The sequence below is a fragment of the Heliangelus exortis genome, chromosome 6 (assembly GCF_036169615.1).
Source record: "Heliangelus exortis chromosome 6, bHelExo1.hap1, whole genome shotgun sequence".
Taxonomy (NCBI): domain Eukaryota; kingdom Metazoa; phylum Chordata; class Aves; order Apodiformes; family Trochilidae; genus Heliangelus; species Heliangelus exortis.
Window position 1 is genome coordinate 33,752,225 of NC_092427.1, and position 17,068 is coordinate 33,769,292.

At 36.5% G+C, this 17,068-nt stretch overlaps 1 protein-coding gene across 8 annotated transcripts in view; it reads left to right on the forward strand.

Moving 5' to 3' along the window:
• The window catches only part of GULP1 (GULP PTB domain containing engulfment adaptor 1), a 146,126-nt gene that overhangs the window by 99,823 nt on the left and 29,235 nt on the right, over nt 1-17,068 (forward strand). For 6 of the 8 annotated variants that reach the window (XM_071747786.1, XM_071747783.1, XM_071747782.1 and 3 more), the window contains 3 exons: nt 4,854-4,925; nt 12,513-12,611; nt 15,403-15,540. In XM_071747786.1, coding sequence (XP_071603887.1) covers nt 4,854-4,925; nt 12,513-12,611; nt 15,403-15,540 — 309 coding nt within the window. The remainder of the gene's footprint in view (nt 1-4,853; nt 4,926-12,512; nt 12,612-15,402; nt 15,541-17,068) is intronic. The other 2 variants (XM_071747785.1, XM_071747784.1) reach the window with 1 other exon arrangement.

Sequence of the window (17,068 nt, forward strand, 5' to 3'; positions counted from 1 at the left end):
AATTTCTAATTGAGCCATCAAGATAAGTTTTAAAAAAGGCTCACTTTTCCTTTTATTTTCTCAATTTCTCCAGTCATAAAAAAACTTAAAAGGCATTTTTGATCCTTTCACTTTGGAATTGGACTAAAGCATGTCTTGCTTAAGTTAAATGCATAAGAAACTTTCCATTCTAACTACATTTTGAAGGAAGAAGCATTCACCACCAAGAGTCTGTTATGTGAGACCATTCCAAGTGTAATAAATGGTTGTAATATATGTTTATGAATTTGTATTCCTAGCCAGTAAATTCAGAATTAAACTAAGAAGAAAGTGAATATGGGGATAGACAAAGCAAGTGAGACGTGATTTTCCACATAAACAGTGTAAGCAACACAAGGCCTTAACGAGACCAACTTCTGTCTCGGCGATAATTGAAGCGTGGGCCTTGTTCTTAAAACAAGGCCCTGTCAAGGCTAATGAGGCACCAAAAGAATGTGAACATCTGCACAAAGACAACATAAAAATAAGCAGATAAGGGAAAAATTATGGCTAGGGTCTAATTTTGCTCTGTAACAAGATAATGAAGTCAGTGAAAACAAGAAAGGTAAAGGGTTGAAGTTTGAGGAAGACTTCTTACTTCATCCAGAGACCCCCTGATGACCCCCGGATATCTCCCCAAAAGAGGACTCCTCCTATCATGAATATTGTAATAACATGATGTAATCCCTATGAATATATATGTAAACCCACCCCTTTTTAATATTCATAGAATTTTAATCAATATAAGGTAATTCTAGAGTTTTAGAAGTATCCGTGTGAGTGGAGCAGAGAACTCCCCATGCACCCAGCGCTGTTTTGCTCATTGCAATTTCAATTTCATTAATTAATTAAACCATTAAGCAGAATATTGACTCTCGGTCATTTTTAACACAAGGTTGAATTTCTCCCATTCAGTCTCAGTGATAAATACCTGTTGATTATAAATTGGCTGTATTTTAAATCTTTGAAAATGGAGCAAACACATCTGGTTGTCTGCTAATATTCAGTTACAACCAGTGTGATCTGAGGTGTTTGTCTTGCATGTGGCTGGTCATCAGCTCACATTCCTAGCAGCAAACATCAGTGAGGGAAGAACAAGCATTAATATACTTAAAAGAATAAGTTAAACTGTTTTGACTGATAAGATCTGTGGACCTCATTAAAGTTGCTTCTGATTATAGACAGCTGCAAGTGAGAGCAGGGTAAGTAAAATATTAGGAAAATAACCTTGTATCAGTTCCACAGGGAATGTGTTTGGAAGAATGTCAGTCTGCAATGAAAAATGTGTAGTAATTTATTTGAGAAAAAAATACCTTAGGTTGCTTTGTTGTACAAAATATTAAATGTCAGCCTCTCTGAGCTTAAAACACCCAGCTCAAACTCTTACTAGCACTAAACCTAACAGTACATAAATATTTAAAGTGTCAAGTCTAGTGGCATGTCTAACTTACTGATAATTTTTGTTTAAACTGGTATATGCATGAAGTACTTCAAGGATAAGCCTTTTGCTTCTGGGAAGCAGTAAATACATCTAAGAATCCTATGTAAACATTTTAAATCTGTAGTATGTATTTTATGTTAATGAACACTTAGGGAATTAATGCATTTATTAAATAGCATATAGAATGAATAGTGAATGATCTGAAGGGAAACTACTCCATTGTTTGCTGTTTCTTCATTCTGTGATTAAAATAAGCATAGGAGTTGTTCTGACGTGCCTCTCAGGAACAGCTGTATTTTGTGTTGGATTTTTCTCATCATCTGGGTCTGCCAGGAGGCCATAGCTGTGGGAGGGAACCTGAAGTGATCAAAGCAATTGCTGACTTTTAAAGTTCCTATCTAGAATTCTGCATCTTATTGCTTTTTTTTCCGAAGAAGCCTGATCTTGAAAAGGCAAATTTTGTATTTACCAATTTAACTTGAATTTCTTGTTGCAGAAAATCTGCCACAAAGAATATTTATTCTATTCATGCCACACCTGTACTGAATTTCTGATAGAAGAAATACTTGTTCTCTGTGTCAAATTTGGTGAGAAAAATCTGCTGAAATGACCACAGTCCAATGCCTATTTCCCCATGTCATGAGGATGGTGAATGAGCTGTTAGTTATTTAGTTTAGAAGCCCCAGAGGTGGCAGCACATCCACTGTGTGTCAGGGATTATTCAGTCACCTGTGTCACATTGAGCTTAAGTCTCAGCTTTGCAAATATATACGTTTGCTTAGCTTAAGTATTATGAGTAATGTTGTAGTAATTGCTACCTAATATTAAACAAAATGGGATGATGGGGCAGATGACACCGAAAAGGTTCAGAGCAGATGAAAAAGCAAGCAATTAAAAGGCTCCAATTAGCTATAATTTATATAATCTTTCCTTTGTTGGAATTAGAAAATAAACTGTCTTGATATGAAATTGTTTTAGTTTATTGTCCCAAAGTAGATCAGTCTAATTAATTCAAACATTCAGAATTTTTGCTCTTAATTGCTGCTTTTATTACTGCCTTACCAAACCTAACTAATTAAATAAATTACGTGAGAAAGCATATGAAGGTCAGGCATGAAATGTGTAAGCATTTATGACTAAAGTTTGAGCTTACCTGAATAAAGAAATAATAGAACCACAGTTAAGTGATGAAAATAGATATCAGATGCAAGCAATGCAACCCATGGCAAGACCTCATAATCTCTGATTGATATTAAAGCTTGCACTACAAATCTCCTTTGTATTTATGGATTAAATGCTATCTTACTGTATTTTCTTACACTGAATAGTTTATTAAGCATAAGCTTTGATTCCACATCCAGTTCAAAACTTCTGAGAGCAATACACATTTCAGTAGTGATGCTTAATGTCAAAACCAATACTTATCTGGAAAACAGTGCCTTGGGAATGACTGGTTGAATTCAGATTTGTTTTGTTCCCTAAATATTGATAGAACACTCATGATATTTTCATACACTTGAGTCTTGGTTATTTATTTCTTTTGTAACTTCCTGATCCTACCCAATTAGTATGTGTTTGCTTAGGATTTGCAGTCATTTAAACCTGTGCTTTCAGCAGGTAATCTTTCTATTTAGATGTTGTCTTCTCCCCCCATTCTTGATCAGAAATGCTAATATCTGATTTGGGGAACATTACTGTGGGCTTACAAATGCAGTGAAATTTAAGAGATGCCCCAGCTGTGGCAGAAGCTCAGCTTGGTCCTTATGCTTTCTAAGGCAGTTATGTGAACTAGCATGAGATCCAAGCCCCAGGGAAAATATATTTATGGAATTTATTGTCCAGGGAATGATGGATTTATTGCTGCTGGGATTTGTTGAATACAGCATCTTTCTAGGACTTGGAATAAGAGGTAAAGGGAGGGGAAATGCCTCTGTTGCTATCAAGAGACCTTTTCCTATGTCACCATGGACATCAGTACCTGAGCTCTTTTCATGGAGCCTTGTCCACACTTGTACCTGGTTATTGCCTGGGCTTATGCAGGACTCCTGCCCTGCACATAATGTACCCTGGGTTGTTCACAAATGTTACAGCAAGCCAAGTGTGTGCTGCCTGTGTGCAGATACCAGTATTGGGAGTAATCCTTTTAGATGCTCATTTGCTCTTCTCTCTTGTCCATTCAAGCTCGTGGTTACCTTGCTCATATACATTCACTCACCTCTCCCTTTCTGTCTCTGTCACATGTAGTATCCATAATGTTCAAGGACTGTTCTTTTCTCTGTATACAGGTGTTTTTTTGCAGCTGTTAAATTTCAACACCCTCTGTTTAAAATCACCAGAGGTGTTGCATGAAAGACAACAAATCAGTAGTAGAAGTTTATTCTTATTACAGAATCTTGCTCTCCTAGTTGGACAATTGTAGTAGTGAAGAGTATTGATAGCAGAAGTGCCTGGTGTTGAGATTCCCACACCATTTTATTCATGGTGCATCCTATTCCAAAGTCAGTAACAAATTTCTAATGAGACTTAATAATTGGTCGAGCTGCAAAGCTTCTTTAACTTTAGAGTTACCTGTAACTTGGGAAATCAAAGCTCCTTGAAACGGTGAAGATTTAAAACTTGGACAAGTCTCTGCATCATATTAGAAGATTGTGCACTTCAGAGAAAAACATGGGTGTGTTTTTTTTCTCTTGATAGCATTATTTTGGTATATAGGAGTACACGGGGTTACGTAAATCAGCTGTACCTCAATCTGAAAATCAGGCAGTTAAAAATTAATTAAATTATTTCACAAATGTGGGTCAGGCAGGATTATCATACATTTTGTAACAGTATAGTTGAATGCAAGGAAAAACTGTACAGCAGAATGTAAAAGTATTTCAGTGTGTAAATAAAGAAATGGTAAGGTCTCTTTGAATTCTCCTACTTTGTATATTAATAGGTATATGTTTCATATGTGCCTTTGGTATGGTGTAAGTTGGAGACTGGGTCCTTTAAGTCTATGAAGTTATTGCACCAAGTATCTCTGAAAGCAACATCAGGCTTTTTAATTTATCTTGCATCACTCTGTGGAAGTTTTTGTAGCATACTTGCAACAATTGGCTCATGTTGATTCATTGGAAGCATATTATATTGGTATTTTTTCATTATTTCCTCAAGAGATTGAGACAAAATGTTTATTAAAAGCTGCTTTTAGTAACTCTTATATTTGTCTAATTAGAATTTATGTCTTGCTATTAACTGGACTAGAAATAGCTGTGTGATATTTTGTGATTTATCTGTAATAGAAACAATTGTCTTTCCCAAATGTTTTGGAAATAATCAGAAAATAAGGTGACATGGATCAATTAGGCCTTTCAGTCTAGAACTGCTTTCTCACAAATGACAATCTTTTCAGTTTCTTGGCAGTACAGAAGTGGAGCAGCCCAAAGGCACAGAAGTTGTAAGAGATGCTGTTAGAAAATTGAAGGTAAGAAAGCATTTTTATATAAATATAAATGGAACATATTCTTAAGAGCCTTTCCTAGATAAGACACTTTATAAGTGTTTCTAGGTAAATTTGTTGGTTCTAGAAGTAGTTGCTTTTGAAAGTATCTTCAGTGATGTGTAGGCTCTTCCCTATGGTGTCTTCATTATCAGATGGTCTGAGGTGCATATATTTAGTTTTCTTCTAGATCATGCAGTTATTTAGGGAATAAACTCTGTGTACCTTAATGTTTAATGATTGTTGGAAAACTTCAGGGCATCATTAATTCTAACTTAGGTAGTAACAGTTTGTTTTAGCTGCCAGGTTCAATTTCAGGCTATTGAATGCCTTTAATTCTGGTACTCCAAAGGTATTGTCAGAGAATTTAAGGAAATAAATGACCAAATAGTGACTTGAGCAATGCCTGTCCTGCATTTCTCTGGCCTGTGCAGGATTTCCAATGAGCCCAAATTGGGTGAGTTGCCCCTTGTTGCAAAACACAGAGTATCCACCCACTTCTGGAAAGCTCCTGGTGCCAGACAACAGGAGCAGGAATGGCAAACCATGCTGTAAATGGGCTGTGATAGCTCCACAGGAACTGCCTGGCCCTGACTGCTCACTTGTCATCTAAAACCAACATGTCTTGTCCTGGAGGTGAAGGTGATACCATCCCCCATCTGTGATAATTAGAGATATATCTGGAAATAGAGCTGGAATGAGAGAATAGGGCTTACAAACCAGTATACCAGCCTCTTTTCAGTCATGTCCAGTGTCAGGACAAGGAGCAATGATCACAAACTGGAACACAAGAGGTTCAACCAAAACATAAGGAGGAAATTCTTTACTGTAAGGGTTATAAAGGACTGGAACAGGCTGCCCAGAGGGGTGGTTGAGTCTCCATCTCTAGAGACATTCAAAACTCTCCTGGACTCCATCCACATGCAGCGGGAGTGGATCAAGGGCTGGACTTGATGACCTCTGAGGTCCCTTCCAACCCAGCCAATTCTGATTCTATGATCCTGTGCAACCTACTCCAGATGAACATGTTTTGGCAGGGGGGCAGATGATCTCCTGAGGTCTCTTCAAACCCCAGTCATTCTGGGATTCTGTGGTAAACCTATTTATGGCAAGAGACATTGCTGCCATCTCCTCGAGGTCTTTATGTTTCATTGGAAATGGTTTGTGCCCTCAAACATCATCTGTGTGCTGGTCCACAGAGCTGGACATAAACAATTTCTTGGTTTCATGCCCTTGGGCTTGGTAGAATTGGGCTTGGTAATTAGAAAGTATCCAAGTGTACTGACCAAAGAAACACAGGAAAATTAAGCATTTTCATGGTATGCAAACGTTTTACCCTTAATGTGTTACTACTTACTAATTACTCATTCGTTGAGGGTTGCCAACTACTAAGACAGCTTTGACTTGAATATGTTTAAAGCTTTCCAAACACTGGGAGTTCTGGTAGGGAATGCTGCTGTGGTTTGTCTGCTGCCTCACATTGCTGGGGGGTTGCACTGTTTCCTGCTTAGCTGCTCAGAGGTATTGGAGCAGAGGTTTATTTAAATGTAAAAGTTGTTCTGCCTACTATTGCACCTTCCATAACTTTTTTTAGGGTTTTCATTTTTGAATTAAACAGCAAGTTCCTTCAGAAATGGACAGAGATTATGGGGGATACTGGGAATTCTGAATCTGTGTTATTACTGTAAGAAAAAAAGGAAGAAAGAAGCCATTAAAAAAAACTATTTGTGTAGCTCAGCTTGTAAAACTGAGAATTCCCTGGAAACAATCTATCTTTATGAGACTAATTAACAATTGTGTTAAGGTATTGAAACAGCAGTTCTTTGCCATTATTGTCACTTTACCAAAACAGTACAGATGCCTTTAAGGATTTATTTAGTCAATTCTTATAATGCTTTATGCCAAAAAGATTTACTGTGCTGCAGTTCATCAGACACAATTTCCTAATTGTTTGTTTCAAGTGGTTTAGGTTAATGTACAATGAACCATTGCAGGATGCTGCTAGTGGGAACAAAATATCTGGTTTTGTGTGCTTCTCATACAGTTTCCAGCTTATATTGAAGTGAAGCCTGTTGTGTTAGGCATTTTGTGTTTATAAAATTTAAATACCTTGAGCAAAGTTAATTCTGCACAGAAATTTATCAAGATAATATCGTGCTAGGGAAAAAATTTGATTCTGTTTTAATGATGTTTTATCAGGCTCATCATAAGAAAAACATCTGCTAAGTGTCTCTGTGTCCAGGCTAACCTGGGTTCCTGGGGATCACTGGAAGCTTTGGGTGGCTTGGATTGTATCATTTGATACCTTGAAATAGTTTGCTGGGGAAGTTGGTCCAAAAAGAGTTTCAAATAACTGTTCTCTGAAGGAAGAACCAGATCTATTTTCATGTCTTGGGAAAAAAACTTTGTCAGCCTAGCAGTAAAATTTCAATGTTGACATTTTTTTTATATTCCCCTGGTGTCATTGGAATATGTGGCTATCTAGACTAACTTATTACACGTGTTTCCTAAAGAAACAGCTTTGGAGCTGTGGTGTCTGAATTGGAAGTTTGAAGCTTAGATGGCAAGCATTGCATGGAATCTCATCTAATCTCAAATTCATTAGAAAACTCACAAAGTCATTAAAGACAAGAAACATCTTGAAAAATCTCAAAACAGAATTCAGAGAGCGATAAAGGGTTTTATATTTGAGTTAATTTTTAGCTAATTGAGTACTCAATATTTCAACATTGATTTATGTTCTATATCTGAATTCTTTGAAGAGAAGTCTAGAGGTAATTGATTTTATTATTAACCACACACCTCTAGCCTGTTTTTAGAAAATGTTAATTAAAATTTTAAACCAGTGAAAAGAGCTTGAAAACAAATGTCTTTATTGAAAGGAAACACATATAATGTTTTTTGAGTAGAAGAATTTTTAAAAGCTATGTAGCTTGTGGTGCTATATATATTTATTATATGAATTTGATTCTAACCACAATGTTTTTCATAATTTGCATTTAATGAAAATTAATGGCAAGCAGGAAAACGTGTCTCCTTTTTAATATTTGAACCTATTTTTATAACATGTGCATCCCACTAATAATCTTTTGAAGTCATGTGCTTACAATGATACATGGACAATGAAATGCTGTCACTGTAAATTATTTTTTTAAGCTTTGGTGTCATCAGACTATGTCAGAATAGACATGTGATATATAGAACTCTCTATGTCTTTAAATCAAAAGCTCTGAACTCATACAGCACTAAAAACTGCAGCACTCCACTCCATGAACTTTTACCAGCAGGTGGAGCTGATGTTTTACAATAAAATAGTCACTTGGAGGAAATTTTTGTACAAGATTCATTGTATTTGCTTTATCCCAAGTAATCCAACTGTGTTTTCTAAACACTTAGTAATTTTGCTGGGTCAGTTTCAGTTAGAATATACAGGGTTTTTTCAAGCATCTATGTGTATTATATTTATTTTTCTATAGAGCCTTGTTTGGTGGTTTTCTCTTGTTGGGATTTCCCTTCTTGTTTTCAAATTTCTTGAAGCTGTACTGCAGGAGAAAGAAGGAAGTTAGCCACTAATCTTTCAAAATGTGTATTTTTATTTCTAAGATAAGGTGAACTCATTTCATAATTTCTTCCAGAGAAAATTTTCCTCCTTTTTTGGTCAAATTTCTAGAAATAAATAAGAACTAAGGAAAATGGTGACCAGATGTTCTGTCAGAACATGCCTACATTATTCGAGTGTGTAAAATATTTATTTTATAAAATGAAGTGATTCTTTGCTTTCATTAATGGATATAATTTCTAAATCAGACTGTAGGACTGAATTTGGTCCTTCTCAAAAAGAGCTTGAGGATTTTCCAGAGGTGAGAACAGGAGGAAGGATCAGCACAAGAGATGGAAAGGGCAGCATGATCACAGAGATGTGAAGGGAATGGCATGGAGGGGTATTAGGGAGAAACCAGGAGCAAACACCTGAGGTTTGGGCTGGTTCTTTTAGTCTGCCAAGGGAGGTTTATATGAGGACCAAACTCAAGGCTGTTCTCTTATCCACCTTCCAACTCAGTCTGCTTTTGCCCTCCTCTTTTCTTCTGTCAGTGGGGATGACCAGAGATAATGTAAATGGACTAAATCACTTTGAAGCCTCTTGAAATGCTTTTCATCAACTCCTTGACCCGAAAGGATCCATAAAGTGAAGAGCACTCTTTCACACACCTCCACACATGTTGTGATCCTCTTCTGCTGTTCCTGCTGGTCATGGAGCATCCATGGATGTTGTTCTGAGCTCCCTTTGGTGCTGAAGCTGGATTTCATTTGCTGTTGAAAGGACCAAGGAGGGTGGAGTAAAGAAAATCTTTTAATACTGGGGTAAAGGGGTTTCCTGTCAAGCTTTACAGCTGTGACTGTTCCCTTTGAAGCAAAGAGAAAGCAAAATGTGTGGTTTAGGACCAGCCAGGGACAGCCTGAAGACCAAAGTGGCTCAGATGAGAAGAGCTGACTGTAATATGACCAAAAAGATGAGATGTAGTCACTGCAAAAGAAATAGGGCCTTGTTTGGGATTATTTTCAGGCATCTTTCCTTACAAGGAATGTTGTAAGGAAAAACAGAGGAAAAGCATCTTTTCAAAGCCAGGTGTAAAGCTACCTCTCATTTAAGACACAAACAGACATCTTTTAGGTGTCCTTTTGAAGTCTGGTGTCTGATCTCCCTGAAAGCCAATGTAAAATGAAGGAGTTGAACCACTATTGCCTGGGCTCAAGATGAGCACCTAAACACAACCTGGCTCAGAAACATCTACCTTTGAAGTAAGGAGTTTATTAAAAAGCCTCTTGAATGGTACAGTGAGGTGTAAATATGAAATCAAAGCAAGTAGTTTTGAGATTCATAGCTTAAATTGATTTCCATAGAATATATTTTACTAATATTTTTCTTTAACTAAAGCTCCTGGCTTTAGTGAAATTTTCCTCATGTTGTTTTTGCTGATAAATCCTCTGATTGTGGTTTGCTAAGACTTGATGCATTAGTGTTTAAAATATAATATTAATGAGTCTCACTGATTGCAATTTTGCCTGCTTACTGTAATAAAAGATAAGATATATGGAAGTGTTTATTTTTAAAGCTAAATTAAACCATAGAAAATAGATTTATTTATGTCTGTGGCTTTCCCTCAAAGATTAAGGATATGTTATTTCCAAAGCAGTTAATTAAAAGTTAGCTTATCCTACTGAGCTGCTTATATTGTTATTAGGCCAAATCTGGGTGTCTTGCCTGAGAACAATATATGTATAAACTAATGGCTTAAGAATTTGGCCCATCCTATCTCTTCCCAAGCCATGCTGTGAATCATTATAATTTTATATCATTGTCTGTTTTTATGCCAATGGGAGGCTACAGATTTTTACTTAAATAATCTTGTTACTATGTGAGCTGCAAATATTACTCTGTCAGACTGGGTGCTGAACAGTGAATGTAGCATTTGTAAATCTCCCCTGTCCAGAGGTCTCCTGGGGCCCCCCTTAGGTAGAAGGAATGAGTAGAAAAAAATAGAAGAAAAGACCCAAGTTGGCTGATACCTGACTAAGTGTTAGGATCTGCTGGTAAAACTGCACAAGTTTGGGAGGTGGCTGAACTTGGCTTTCTAGAGAGAAGGTCAGATACCAAAGGAATTGCTGATGAGGATTTGTATGTTATCTGTTGCTACACAGGACAGGGAGCAGGCAGGGAAAGCCTTGAGACTGTAACTACACCAGATTTTCTGAAATCATCTCTGTGTTCTTTTCTCACTCTATCTCAGTAAATCTTTGATTCAAAAGCTTGACCTCCGTTGAAGAGGTCTTCGTATTTTTCTTTCACTATTAGCTTGGTTTTGACTGAATGGAGTTTCTTATAAAGTATGTTTCAAGCCCTCTGCTAACATTTGGGAATAAACTGTGGTCTTTCTCCATTTTGTCAACATCTTTCTGCATTTGAAAACCTCAGAACATAATATTTGAGTAGTTTCTCAGAACCATCTGGTCTAGTGCAACCATTGTCTTCTTAAGGATCTTTTGGGAATATCCAAGAATTGCATTAATCTTCCCAACGTAGTTTTATGAGAAGATCTACAGTTAGAGGAAAGCCTTCCAAGACTTCCTTAATTCCATCTTCACAGGATAGTCTCCCAAGAAAGTTTGTTCCCATAGGTATGATTTGCAAAGTTGGTGTTGCAGCAAAGATGGATTGTTTGCACAGAGGCAATCTGGGGGGTCCTGGTTGATGAGGTATTCTCTGTGTTGTTTGATCCTCCATCAGTCTTCATGATCTTCAAGCTTCTTCTGTAATTATTTTAGATTTCAGATGATAAGTTATTTTTCTCCCCACTTTTTTCCTCTTAGTTTTTGGTTGGGTTTTTTTTTGGTTGGGTTTTTTTGTGTGGCTTTTTTTTTTCCCTGCAGATTTTATCAGTAATTATTTTCCTCCTGGTCATTGTTCACTAATGTCATGCTTAAAAAATAAATCCTGCTGGAATACATTAGAAACATATCTTCCTCATGACAAGTTCCTGTTTATAACTGCATCTGGAGACTACTGTAGCTAAATAACTAATACTTTGTATTGCTTCATTTCCTAAATATAATGGCATGCAAAACTCAGTCAAATGCCTTGTCTGTTTTGACAAGCTTTTTTTTTTTTTTTTAAATCCGTATTGCTCATCATTTATTTCTTCTCACTTGAATTCCCTACTTCTTGAACTTAATGATATGCCTTTTGAGAGTGGAGACATGGTAGGGTCATTTTGTTTATCTTTTTTTAGTATTGGCACAGAATTATCTTCTAGAACTTCCTCAGTGTTGTAAGACTTCTTGGCTACTTGGAGCAAGCTTTGGCCAGCTGTTTTCAAACTCATGCAAGTTATTCACATCTTCCCATTTTAAAAAGTCTTCATGTTGTAGCTGTTGTTTAGGACTTTGAGATTATTACAGTTGAAAAACCAAGTATTCAACCATTATTCTTAACACACACTATGGCTTGAATTCAGTAAAATCAAATATTATCTGTGCTTTTAAATCACTGCACAGAAATAGTTGTATGCATCTTGTTTAGAAAGGGACATTCCCAAAAAGTCAAGGATCACTCAAGTTCAAAGCTGTCCCAAACTGAGATGGGTCCAGAATTACCTTTTGGATAGGTGTGTTTCTGTGCACTGTAAAATACCACATATATCCTCAAAGTTTTGGGCAGTAAAAGGATATAATCAAATTTCAAATCAGAGAGGAAAGCTGACTGAGCACAGGTATCAAGTAAACAGAATCATGGAATTGTTTAGGTTTGAAAAGACCTTTCAGGTCATTGAATCCATCCATTAATCCAGTACTTCCAAGCTCACAACTAAACCATGTCCCTCAGCACCACAGCTGTGTCTTTTAAATACCTCCAAAGTAAGTGACTCAACCAAATGTGTGAAAATAATCTGAAAGAGCTTTTTTGAAGAAGGAAACAACTTCAGTTGGAATGAGTTGAGGGAAAATGGTAAGTAATTCAAAAAATAAAGGAAATTTACTCTTTATGTGATTGCTCTTATTCTTTCCATCTTACAGTTTGCAAGACATATCAAGAAATCTGAAGGCCAGAAGACCCCCAAAGTTGAACTACAAATCTCAATCTATGGTGTAAAAATTCTAGATCCAAAAACCAAGGTAAAAGACTTCTATGTTTGTAGTGCTAAACTGGTAATTAAATATTATTTTAACCACATTTAATGTTTGGTTTAAAATAAGTAAAAAAAAAAATACAACAATGAAAGTCATTCTGTTAATGACAAATTTTTCTCAAATGCCATTTCTTGTTACAAGACACAGGTGACTTCTTCCCAGGAAGGTACATGGTACTCCAAAATGCAAAATATAGCTAACAGAGTTTTGGGTTTGTTTTTTTTTAATCTTTTCACACCAGAACTTTTAAACTTTGAGGAAGATTAAAACACTGAGGTAAATAAATGGAAATACTGCATGTAATAAACAGCCTTCTCCAAAGGGTTCCAGTTCTGTAGGTGCCCACATGTACATGTGTGTAGGTGCCCAAGAAGACAATTTATTTGCAATGATTCCTTCTTCATGCTGCAGAGTTGGAATTGCACCTCCCTTTCCTTAACCTGTTCTTTCCCCCCACCTCCTACTTGCCTTGTGGTTTATAATTATAATGTTTATTTTGAATGTATCTCTCCTGGAATGCTTGTGTTTCTCAAGTGTTCCCCATTTCTCTGTAAACTTCACATAGCAGAGCAGAAGCTTTTTGTAGGCTTTTCATCTGGCCCAGCATGACAGTTCCTGCCTTTTCTGCAGTGTAGTCCTTTGAGTCATCCCATGGATGGGTTTTCTGTTCCTTTGTTTGCTCTGGATTTTGGAAGGGGTTACGTAGTAAGCAAAATATTCTCCTCATGGACTTCAAAGAGCAGTAATGAGATAAATATAATCAAGCTAACGAGTATTTAGTCAATAGGCTGCAATTCTTGAAATCTGAGAACTCTTTAAATCTTTTATGAATATGTTGAATATTGGGTTTGAATGAACTGTTTGTTACTGCTTCTTAATTCTGGAATCACCACCAATCAGTGGTGCCTTTGGAGAAAAAATAGCTTTAATACAAAGCTCTGTCTGCTTGCAACTCATTTTTGCTTCAGACTCTTGGTACAATCACAGTTGAGCTGTTCCTAAGCAGAGGGGACAAGAAATATCCCTGTCACCTGGAATTGCAGTTCTTGCATCTGCCTGATGTCATGGGGCAGGAACAGGTCCTAAATTCTATATCCTGGCAAAAACTGTTATCCTGTTGTAAAATAACACTTTCAGATGCCAAAATATGGCAGTCTTCCTAACTCCTCCTGCAGAGATTAACAAAAGCTGTGGGATGGAAGTTCCAGGGGGAAAAGGAAGGTTCTAATCTTTTCCCAATTCAAATGGAAATCAACTAGGAGTAGTCTTTTAATCTCCCTCACTTCACCTCTTAAAGCTCCATGTGAACTTGAATCTAGCTTTCCTTCTCTTTGCACAATTTACAGATGCTGTAGGAAATTGCTTAAATTCTGTGTCATCATTGCTGATTACAATATTTTTTCTGTGGGTTTGTGAAACAAATCGGTATTGGTACAGAGGAATGTTGGATTATATTTATGTGAGAACTGTTAATTGTGGCAGGAACAGGAGGCCTGTAATGGATCGGGACTTGATTCTATATTTGGCACTCAAAAAAAGGAGTGATTCTGTCCCTGAGTGACATAAAGTAGTTACATGGCTGTATAGGACTAAAAGAAACAGAACAAACACAAATTATTGCTACAGAGCTACAGCAGAGATTAAATGGGAGAGAGATTTGGGGTGAGGGAAAAGGTTGCCCAAATTGTACTTGTGGTTTTGGGTTTTTTGTGTGTTTTTTTGTTGGAGTTTGGGTTTTTTTTGTTTTTTAGGGTTCTTTTTGTCTTTTTGTTAGGTCTGTTTTGGTTTTTTGTTTTGTGTGTGTGTGTGTTTTTTTTGGTTTGGTTTTTGGTTGTTTTTTTTTTTTTTTTTATAAACAATTCATACCCTTGTTTATGAGCTTATAGCAATCTGGGAACCCCAGTGCTGCACAGAAACTTTCTTTTTTTTTAAAGTAGATAACAGTTCCATCTAAGCTACATTTTTTCCTTTAAATCAAATCCTGCTTTCCCATGTAATAAGCCAAATAAAATAAAATTCCAAGAAGAGTCTGGTTGAAGAAAAGCAACAACAACAAAAAAGTTGAGATAGTTTACTTCAGTTCTGTTAAGCTCTCTCAGCTGAAGAGCTTTGCCACTGCAAACTTTTAAAGAGCTGGAACATGCTTTGAAATGAAATAAAATATAAAAAATATACAAAAAATAATGTTTAAAAGCTGTTTATGTTGTGCTTTAAGTAAGCAATTATTTAGATGTATTAGTTATTTCTCTGGGTCCCAAAGGTTGTGGATAACAAAGTAATTTTATTTCTATTTTCTATGTTTAAGATAGAAAGGTACTACTTATTTATTTCTATTTTAAGTAGTACTTATTTCAGTAAAACCATTTTTACAAATGCTGGGAGATGATGAAATCTGAAGATGGTGTGCACCTGGAAAAAGAACAGAGTATTTTACATAATCAACCCCTAAATAAATGGGCCAGGGACACAGAGCAACAGTAAAACCAATTTTCTAGAACAGAAATGAGTCCAAATAAACACTTCCAGATAAATGCTCTCCAACTAAAAACTTCCTGCTTACATTCAGTAAAAATGGGAACACTTGCTAGGGGATGAGTTTGCTAACTTCTTACATACTTTAAGCCCATTTTCTGGTGCTCTTGTGTGCAAGAGGCATTCAGAACTGTTACTGCATCTTGCCTTATGTACCTGATTTTGTGTGCATGATCCTGACATTTACTTTGTGCCTCTTTGTCCCAAGTATGGTAATTTCTTGAGAACCATCTTTTTTTTGCAGGAAGTCCAGCACAACTGTCAGCTCCATAGGATATCATTTTGTGCTGATGATAAAACTGACAAGAGAATATTTACTTTCATATGCAAGGACTCAGAATCAAATAAGCATCTGTGCTATGTATTTGACAGTGAAAAGTGTGTAAGTATGAAAGATGCTTTAAAAGAATTTGGGTGCCTGTTACTGACTTGGTTTGGGCTGCTTTGAAATTAAATAAGAATGGTTAATAAAGGCAGATGGCCTGCCTCTTAATTTAGGTCACTTTTGAGATTTAATCTGACAGGCCAATATAGTGTCTTGTAATATAGATGTGTTAGAGGAGAGCCTTTTTTCTCTGTTGACCTAAGGTGGTTTTTCTGGGTTGATTGTTCTCAGCTCACTCTCCTAATTTAAGCATCTACAATACTCTCAGAGAACAGACTGCATCCCACCAAGCTTGAAATGTTTGCACAGCTGTTGTGCAGAGATTGCTGCAACCCTGTGGCTGAGATACCCCCACAGACTCTTCTCCTGATGTGTCTGCCTTAGATTTTTTTTTTTTAGCCCCTTCTCTGCCTGATCCCATGCCACATATCTCAAATTTGTTAATGCCATGATGCACAACCACAGAATTCATTGCACCAACCACTGACATTCTCTCATGTCTGAGACAGGACAGGGTAACTGCTCAAAAATGTGCAGTGACAGAAAAAAAAACCAATAGTTTAGAAGAGGAAATGGAGAGGATGGCATCTAGCTGAAACAGGATCGTGTGTTTACCCTGGCAGAAAGTAATTAACAAATAAAAACACTGGAATCAAGACTGAAAATGGGTGTTTAGGGTTTTTTATAACCTGGAGCATCTCTTTTTGGTTTATTATGAAAGGGTGGAGATACCAATACAAAGAAAATACAAAGGAAACAATATTTTGCTTCCCAAAAAGATGTATTCTCACTTCTGTTTACATCCAATTGTGTAGCATTATGTGTTACTTCATAGTGTTTCTGGTAACATTGCTGTTCACCTGCATTGCTCTGCATTGCTCCTGTGCCTTCAGTAGGTATTGCTCAGAATCTACATATCTGTCCATTTCTTCATTTTTATCCTGAGCCTTTTTTTACACATTGCCCTGATTTTCAATTGCCCTTGCAGTCTACACACTAGTACAATTTTTATTCCAAAGGCACATTTTTTTCTGCTTTCTAGCCCTGTATTTCTTACTGTACCATTTTCTTTGTTTTTCTCTTTGTTCATTACTACTCTCAAATTTCATAGGATCCCACACCCCAGTTGATAATTTTAATTTCACCCAATCTTCATCCTTCCAGGAAAACAAGAGTGCATACTCCTTGTGTCCATTACACTTTTAATAACATAAATATATATTCTCTAAAGCAGTTCTAATTCAGGTTTGTTTTGGTCTAATCCAATCTAAATTGGTTTAAATAATTTCAGGGTTTTTTTTTTTGGGGGGGGGGGTTTATCACCACCCCAGCTGATAATTTTAATTTCACCCAATCTTCATCCTTCCAGGAAGAGAACAGTGCATGCTCACTGTGTCCATTGCACTTATAATAACATAAATATATATTCTCTAAAGCAGTCCTAATTCAGGTTTGTTTTGGTCTAATCCAATCTAAATTAGTTTAAATAATTTTGGGGTTTTTTTTGGGGGGGGGAGTTGTTTGT